The 9,229-nt window shown below is 39.3% G+C and overlaps 2 protein-coding genes across 8 annotated transcripts; both read right to left on the bottom strand.

The window, feature by feature from the left end:
* Positions 1–1,388: 1,388 nt before the first annotated feature.
* LOC127326049 (F-box protein At5g49610) lies at positions 1,389–3,224 on the bottom strand. The gene is made up of 2 exons (XM_051352878.2): positions 2,952–3,224; positions 1,389–2,861 (listed from the first exon to the last, which is right to left on the bottom strand). Exons 1-2 carry the CDS (start codon positions 3,048–3,050, stop codon positions 1,758–1,760), a joined length of 1,203 nt encoding a protein of 400 aa, XP_051208838.1. The 5' UTR covers positions 3,051–3,224; the 3' UTR covers positions 1,389–1,757.
* A 1,436-nt stretch (positions 3,225–4,660) lies between these two features.
* Positions 4,661–8,024, bottom strand: LOC127326051 (kinesin-like protein KIN-7L). Of its 7 annotated transcripts, XM_051352885.2 has the most exons (7): positions 7,901–8,009; positions 7,215–7,364; positions 7,035–7,106; positions 6,516–6,584; positions 5,436–5,572; positions 5,266–5,319; positions 4,661–5,166 (listed from the first exon to the last, which is right to left on the bottom strand). In XM_051352885.2, exons 1-6 carry the CDS (start codon positions 7,943–7,945, stop codon positions 5,313–5,315), a joined length of 480 nt encoding a protein of 159 aa, XP_051208845.1. In that variant the 5' UTR covers positions 7,946–8,009; the 3' UTR covers positions 4,661–5,166; positions 5,266–5,312. The 7 variants fall into 7 exon arrangements, 5 of the variants coding, with proteins under 5 accessions (XP_051208845.1, XP_051208844.1, XP_051208843.1 ...); XM_051352884.2 differs by having other exon boundaries at positions 4,661–5,319; XM_051352883.2 differs by lacking the exon at positions 5,266–5,319 and having other exon boundaries at positions 4,661–5,238.
* Positions 8,025–9,229: the final 1,205 nt, after the last annotated feature.

The following is a 9,229-nucleotide window of genomic DNA, read 5'->3' as shown; positions in this document are numbered from 1 at the left end:
CCAAATGTATTGTGGCTGAGTCCAATGCACTTGGTTTTTCTCTTAGAAATGATTATGCCTAGTTGTTTAATCACACGAACCATCTACAAAAGTTTAGGCACCAGTATAGCTCAGGAGCAACAGTGCACATTCGGAGAACTTACATATCAATCCGTTCAGAATTATCATATGCTCAGGAGCAATTTTGTATTCGTTGAACTATGCACTTTGCCAAGTGAAAATATGGCTCTCAGTTTGCCTGCTTGGGAGCATTTCAGCTTTTGACGAGTAATTGAGCTTCTTTTGGCAAGAGGGGGTTATACAATGTAAGTGTGTTAGTTCATTCACTAACACTAACAGGCCAGCTCAAGAAAAAATACAAACAGGCAGGCCGGTCAATCTAAATCCATTTCAGACATTGAAAGAATGATTGACTCTAAACGAATTTGAGACTTCCAGACTTCCAGTAGTTCAATGCAATACACATGCCAGAGCAACAGGTAAGATTACTTGCAACTTCTAGGATTTGACTGAATATACATAGCTAATGGTAGTAATGCAATCCATCCTAATGTCAAAATGTTGTTGTGCTCAGTTTATATATGGTAAAGAGCAGGGCTTAAATCAAATAATTATCAATAAGTTAACGACTAAGTTTCTGTAAGAACTTGTAGATTTAGTTGTCATGCCCAAATAAGACTTGGCTTTGATTTCATTCATTTTTTTTCATTAAACTTACAAGTCTAGAAAATTAGCCAAGCTAGTGTGCAATACATACCTGCTTTACAAGCCAGATACAATATAGTTTGAGTGCTCAGATCTTCCACTGCTACACATGCATCAGAACAGGAGAACCGTTTGATAACATTTAATAATTAGAAAATAATTCAATTCGCATATTTAGGAACTCAAACACACCATTTTAAATTCTTGGTAATGGACAAGAAAGCTCTATGGCATTATGGTCATGAAAAGCGTAAGATGCTCACAGAAGGATTTACTCAGACATCAAAGTAGAAACTTATAAGTCGAGTTCTAGTAGGACAGTACAATTAGAAGAAGAATTAAAACCACACTGGGGGAGCTGGGAGCATAAGTGATAAAGTGATGAACGGTGCACAATTTCTTAGGGTATTTCCTTAAACTAAGGACCTAGCCAAGAAAGTAGATGAAATAAATATGTTTTGTAGATTTGTCAAGCTGCGTCGTATTTGAAACCATAAAAGGAAGGCCCGTGCAGGTTTCAAAAAAGATAACAATACTCCTTTATCCTCTCTGTATTTGCTGCAATATAAAAGAGGCAATCCACAGGATCAAATGAAAAAAACAGGCAACGTCAAAATTTAGCATCCATGGATAACAAGCTAAATAGAAGATACTTAATTGCACAAAAATATGGCGACAAAGAGTTGAAAATCCAAACAATTTCAAACATAGATTATGTAAGATGATGTACTGTCGCTGTCTTACATTTCACCCAAATTAATCAGCAGTATAGCTTACCAGCATTGAATAATCAGTACACCATGACAGCAAATACTAGATTAAATAACTAAGCAGCACCCTTATAAAGTCCTGGGTAGCAAAAATTATTCAAAGGCACAAAAAGTCATGCACCTAAACAAAAACATACTGGATACCAAACTGTAGGCATAGGAGTTGGGGCATTTCCAAGCCAGTGCCACAAAATTAGAAGAATAGGTCCATACCAGCTACTGATGAATTTGGGTCATGCGAAGATTGCAAAGCTCCACTGACTTTTAGCGACCATCTCACTGTCATTCCGCAAAACAGGGAGTATAAGGTAGACCACCCAAGAATTCTTCAGAAGTGCAGATAACATGCACTTTTTGATTATCCATATCATATGACATTGTCATCTCCTCCCCATCAGTAAGGAAGATAATATCACATTCCGGATGAATTGCAAACATTGTATAGGACTCAACATCTTTGCGGCAATGCGTTCTGAATAGCTCCAAGACGTTAACAGTGTGCTTTAGGGACCACTTTCCACTGTCATAATCCACGAGAACCCAAACATAGAGTTGGCAATCATGATGATAATCTATCCGCCACGCATGCAAGCATCCCTGAGACTGACCAATGGAAGCCATGGCATTATCATAGCGGTTCGGCATGACGCCTGGTATTTCAATTGTCCTCCAAACTTTTCCCTCCGCGTCAACCGTGGCTACCGAGGAATGGTGCGTAGTCATATGCATAATCCCATTGAGGAAGACACATTCCGGATTGCCAACCAGAAAAGTTTTACCACCCCAGTTACTCTGCACGAAAGTCCATCGCCGAGTGTCTGACGAGTAGATTGCTACCTCTGCAAATTCATCGCAATAGCTGCTCATGGGCGCGAACACCAGGAAGCTGGACGGAGCGGCCGTGTCGAAACCCAAGAAGATGTTACTCGGGTCCAGAATATGAGGCTGGCCGTCCGGCAACACTATAGGAGGCAAGAGATGGCACCTCTCGGTGGCGGGATTGCACACGACGTAATCATATTCCTCTGAACACGACTTGCCGGCGCACTGACAGAGGAGAAGGCTGCTGCAGCATTGCTCGACCGTGACGCGCTTGTAGTTCCGGCGCAAGAACGGCAGAGAGGGGTCGACCATGGGCGGGCCTCTCCCGGACAGATTGTGGAACATGAGGCCGTCCACGCCGAAGTGGAAGAAGCCGGACAGGGTCTGCGGCGACCTCCTGCGGATGTCCGTGGCGGAGCAGAGGGCGAGCCACGGCTTGGACACGCACTTGAAGCGGCGGAGCGACCTGTAGGGCACCCGCGACAGGATCTCCACCAGCGCGTCCTCCGGGAGGCTTGCCCCGCCGCCGGCCTGCTCGTCCTCTTGCTCAAGCTTCTGCTTAGTCTACAGCAGGTGGAGACGGCTTGATTCAGATTCCCTGTTCCGTTTCATCATTGGATCCAAGATCGGAGGAGCAAGAGCAGGGGACCAAACCTCAGACGATGGCGACTCGGTGGAGGGGAACGGCGGCGGCGAATCGGATGGAGCGCCACTGTTGCAGCCATCGTCCCCTCCTCCTTGCTGCATCGGCATCGCCTGCTCCCTGGCTCGCAGATCGGTGCCAAGAAGGCCTCAACTGGATCGCGGCCGGCTGACAGCGCAGGTCGCCAGACTGGAAGAGAGTGACTTTTTTTTCTTGTCCGGAAGAGAGTGACTTTCGTGAGAACCGAAGACAAGGATGGGACTTCCTTTTCCCGTGGGAACTGGAATGAGCTCAGCTCGTGCTCCTCTCCAGAATAACATCATATGAAAAAAAAGACAAACTATGTAAAGTGAATATTTTGGTACTCCTAAACGATTAAATTTACTCCGATGGTACTAAATTATATAGTTATCCGACCACTAACTTACATACATTTGGGAGCGAGAAGTTTCTTTTAGACCGTTCATCTGAAACTTGTGATTTTTTTGCCTAAGCTACGTTTTTTCGAATTTGGATATGAAAGAATGGCACGCACATACATAGGTGCGCTCTCTACCGTAAACAAAACTTTAAATTTTTTATACTACTAGAAATACAGATTTTAGGGCCGGTAAGTCATAGGGCTTGTTAAATATATAGGCTAGTCTTTTTCATTAGTTCAGGCTTTTAGAAAACTTGCCTAATATAGTATCGGTGTCAGAGAGGTCTCAAGTTCAAACAAAGCTAACACACTATTTAATCTAATAAGAAAGTTGCATCAAACTAATAGGGCTCATGAGTTCATGAAGTATGAGATACTCTAGTGGTTTTCTCCTTGCTAGGGGTGCAAGCCGGATAGGATGCAGGATGGGTTTTTAACTAATCATGCTTTAAATCTGCTCTAATACATACCTTTGTTTGCACTAATTTTGAGTTATGTGAGACAGTTTGTGGTGGGGGGGGGGGGGGGAGGGGCACTTGCAACCATACTCATCCTCCCTTCCCTCTCTTGACCTCCCCACTTTGAAAGTCTACCGGTGTTTTCCTATCTTTTTTTCTTAAGAATAATGCTTTAAATCTGATTTATAGATAAAGCCAAGATCGGCAACGGAAAAAATTAATCTAGTTACTACCACAGCACAAACCATTGGAAGCTTTTCTAAAATACAAATCCAATGAAATAGCTTTTATGACGTATTTTTTATATCTTATTGATGAAATTAATAGTTAGTTTGCATTACACCAGTGCGTACCTTACAAACTGAATTCTTCAAACATTTTCGTGCATCTATTTTTCTGTCAAAATAACTTGTTAATTTATTTATGTAGCAACAAATTGGTATTTAGCTTTAAGTTAACTTTTTTAACAATCAATATCCATATATTTATAACAATAAATAGTACATGGTAAAGATATGGGAGCAAATTCAACTATTACAAAATAAAGTCTGAAAGAAACCAATAAATCTTTAAGGTCTTCAATGTTTTTATTCTTTCTTGACAGCATCTTGTATATTGCTGTAGGTAGCCAAAGATAGATACCAAACAACTTAAAAATACCAACAAAAGTTCCCTCGTAATTTTAACTAGCAAAATAGCTGGCGCGGCGGCACGCCGCGCCTTGCTTGGCTCATCAGGCGTTGCATCGAAACAAATTTAGCTAAGCTCAGGTCCCAAACCAAAGAGCTGAGGTGCCAAACCATAGCAATGCCTCGGCGCTACCAGGGATTAGGGATGAGTGTTTATCAAAGAGAACACAGACACCAAATAGACAGATGCATAAGTAGCAGTACAAATACATATTCAGATCTGATTGGTTCACCACAATAGTATAGGGAGACATCAGTTTACTGCAAGCCATGGATTTACTCAAACCTGGAACAGAACAGACATCTATTACTAAAGCATAGAAGTGTAAAGCAGGTTAACACGCTAGGACAGTTGTCCTAATACTTCTCTTGTGCCCCGATAATCGTCAGCCCCAGTGTTCCTAGTAGTCTTCATCATTGGATAAAAAGCCGGTGAAATCCTTCCTTGACTGAGGTGTCGGGATCTGGAAGGACTGATGTCTCATTTGTCGGATGCACGCCAACAATGAAGATGGCATTCTTCGGCGCGGTGGCCTTCTTGGTTTTCACCCAATTGGCTCAGGCTGATCGTAGCGTGATCCTCTTCTTCCTTGGTTCTTCTTCTGTAATCTTGTAGCTTAGACCTGGTGATTTGCTAGGCCTCCTTTTTTTGCACCCTCTTTAGCAAATAACACAAATTTTGCAGCATTTTTATTAGTTCAGGCAGGATGCTAAATTTATAACTCTTTTACTGCATTCAAATGTAAACAGTATTTACCCATGACTGAAAAAATCTGAGTAGAAATACTATTAGTTCAGGACATATTAATACCTAGCAAGATGAGAAAGTGTAACTTCAGAACAGAAGGATAAAAAAAATTGGTAGGTTGATCTTCACATAGAAAAGAGGAATTTAAGTAATCATGAAAATAATAGAGAATATCCGACCTATTTAGAGGCCGCAGCCCCAAAAATTCTTTCAATTGGAGCCCCGAATTCCTTGGCTCCAAGATTGATACATGGCAATTCTTTTGGCTCACTTTGAACTGGATGAGTGCATCACCTAAACATGCATGAAGTGAGCACTTCAGCAATACCACATTGTATGAAGAAAACAGAGTAAGTACTCCAATATGAGTGAAAAAGGACGCAGCGTTGAGCATAGAATAAATATTACTGGATCAACTCTTTTCCATTATTTAGATAACATGGTAATGACACCTCATTTGACCTTTCTATACAATTTTTTGTATAAAATTAAATGTAAGTTACTAAAGTTAAGTGCTAGCTATATCTTCAAATGATCATTCTAGCTCTAGAGTCTATTAACATGTAGTTCTCTCTACCTAATGTAGTTAGTACGTATAGGCATGATACTCTCTCACTGATACAGCATGTTTATTGTGGCAAAGAGATTAGCTAAGCCAACAAGAAAATGTTAAACCTGCAATATTGTATCTAATATCATCTTTATGGATTTTATGGTCAGCAGAAGCTCATAGAAAAAAGGAATTTGACATAGAAGCATTACTTTCAGTATCATAATTTCTAAGAGCAATTTAATTCGAATTTGCATACACAACAACAATGTCAGATCGCAACATGAAGAAACTGCATGTACCAAAGACTGGAAAACGCATAAAACTTGTGAGAAGACCTAAAGAGATATATTTCTCGGCATAGATAGTAAAAGCAGCCATAGTACCTATGTTTTTCCCTAAGCTCCGCTTTGCCATGCCCTTTCTATTTAACAGGTTGTTTCATAATAAAGCCACTATTTCTCTCAAATTTTCCATGAAATCAGAAATCAGTTTCTATTAAGAATAGAATCAATGTAAGTAAACATGCAAGCATCTAGAAAAGATGATCATGTTCTACTTAAGACTTTACACACGCTATGCATATGCCATTGCGCTGCTTTAGGATAAGCTGCTTAAAGACCTAAGAATGAGGACCTTGAAATTTATAAGAAAAAACCTTCAAGTAACAGTAACATACACAACATATGCTCAAACAAATTTGACGAACCTGCAGCTTTTGACGAAGTTTTTCTATTTCCAGTTTATGCCTCTTCAACATACCAGCATCTGTTAGAATCTGATATACCAACACCCATTGTTAGATTCTCGGAATATCACTACTTATACACCATGCTGATAAACTGACTCAATAATTAGTTCTTATGTTGAATCTGACATATGAACAGCCATTGTTCGAATCTGATATACCAACACCCATTGTTAGGTTCTCAGAATATAACTACTTATAAACCATGCTGATAAACTGACTCAATAATTGATTCTTATGCTGAAGATGCAAGTGTTTTGATGAGAACCAGACCATTGCCGTATATTAGCAATTTCTACCAAATACATTTCACATGTAAGAAATAATAACAAATGAAAACAATAGAACAAGTTAAATACACAAAAGTACAGATGTATATTACCGTATTGCTGCTATCAAAATTAACGTGGTGAAAACTAACTGTGGAAGACATACTTATAAGAAGTTCAAACTCATATTACAACATAGAAGTTTTGATACTTGGGTACGATCGCTGACACATCTTGTTCTACTTGTAGACTGAACAGTTCCTCTAGTTTCCTCCATATGAATCTGTATTAACATTTTAGAAGATGCAATACCAGTGAGCGTTGGGTAAGTGCAGAAAAGCTTGATACTATACGTTTTACTTCAATGTAGCACATGTAAATATGAGCACACCTCTTTAGGTGCAGCAGTGCATATGAATGATGTCTTCGCGTTGCCTCCAAGTACAGACTGGAGGATGCTTGTCAACTTACTATCAGGATAAGGGATGTGCCCCTTCATCAAAACAATTAACCACTTAAGTACCTCCCACAGTGCAAATACCTGGATATTACGAAGTTTCACATAATTCAAGTAGAATTAACACCAGAATTGTCTTCCTTATACTATGATATAACTCTTATTATTATGTATAAGCCCCTGATTTATAGGAGACCAAATTCCAGGAAAATAGGACACTGTCATATCTAACGGGTTGGCCATTATAACATAGCAAAGGTCTGGCGCGGCGGCACACCGCACCCAAAAATGTGAATGTGAGTTGGAGAATAATAAGTGGCATTTTTAAAGTAGTTGGATATTTTTGATTGAATGATAGTTCATTGCTTTCAACATTATTTGGTCCTAATTGTCAGATACATCATCTATCAAGCAACCATGTAGAGTAACCATGTACATGTATGTGGTATATGTATGGAATCTTGTCGCAAATCATTACACCATCGAAGATAAAGCAGACTGTGCAATCGCTGTATTTCATACTATTCACAACACACTTGGTACCGGGGCCTAAAAACATAGAACATCATTCTTGGACAACCTTCTTGATTATTTCTACTTGGAGAGCAATCGGAATTTACCAAAGTCACATCTTCTTTGTCACGGGAAAGGAGGATGATTTCCATGCCTAGGCTAGCATAGATGGCTCGAATGGTTTCGATGTTGAGTTCCGATTAAAATGACTCCTCGGTGGCACACCTGATATGTGCATTTTCTTTGATCTTCGACCTGAACTCCTCTATTCTAAGCAAGGAGGCAACCCAGACTTAGTAAGAATGTGTTTTTTGAAACCACTTTAGAGGTCATAAAGATGCATATATTTATAGATGAAAAAATATAGAACTTACAAATATTGAATTGTAAGAAATCAATAATACATCCTTTGGTAAGTAACAAAAAAGACAACTTCCTATGCTAAAATTCAGATGTCTTGCACGTTTTAGAAGCATGCAACTTGCCCTGTATCCTCAAGAAAAGAGTATTCAGTAAACCATTATAAGGGCACATGCTTAAAAAAAGGAAGTAAACATCTGAGGTAACAATTGGCTTAGAAATGGTAGCATGTTACATGGGAAAAAATATATCTAGCCATGATTTAGCCATGATTTAGCCATGATTTAGTGTATAGATGCCAAAAGTTTGTCTAAATTTGAATGTATCTAGCCATGATTTAGTGTATAGATACATCCGAATTTAAACAAATCTTTGGCATCTATTTATGGACGGAGGGAGTATGTTGAATGCATTGGCTAAGATACTTCTAAATGACTACATGAGATACTTAGTATGCATAATTTTATCAAACTATATTGAATAGGTCAACCAACAGGGAAATGTAGATTGAATTTTGCATCGAGATACTCAAGTCATTCTAAGACTTATGCTTAAATGACTGAAAAAAGCTCTGGATTTAGAGCCTATCAAGTAACGTCCTCAACTCGGTTGGCCCTTGATTGATAGAACACCACATCTTCGAGAGCCTCCAGTGGCTGTGTGCGACAAAGCACGACAAAGCAAGCAAGTGTGAAGGGAAAAAGAAAAATGTAAACCACAGAAGCATGTAGGATGGGGGTGCAGGGACACAAGAAATGGACAATATATGAAATGTCTAACATGTCTATTGCATATTTAATTATCCAACCTTAACTGCAACCAAAAGTACAGACCTAGGCCTTAAGTATTGAACAAAGATGATAAAATAGGAAGACATCAAGGTAGGAACCCAAAAGTACCAAATAACTCTTTAAAGCAGCGACCACTTTCAAAGAAATTTAGAAGGTACGCACTCAAATCCTTTTTTACATACAGTTAAATATTGTATGCACTACGTATAATAGATAAAAAAAAGAAAAGAGCAAAACATTCATGTGAGCATACATACTAAGGACCCATTGCCAGTCTACTCGAAA

This window comes from Lolium perenne, chromosome 1 (assembly GCF_019359855.2).
Source record: "Lolium perenne isolate Kyuss_39 chromosome 1, Kyuss_2.0, whole genome shotgun sequence".
NCBI lineage: Eukaryota > Viridiplantae > Streptophyta > Magnoliopsida > Poales > Poaceae > Lolium > Lolium perenne.
This window is presented reverse-complemented; position numbering and strand designations above follow the sequence as displayed.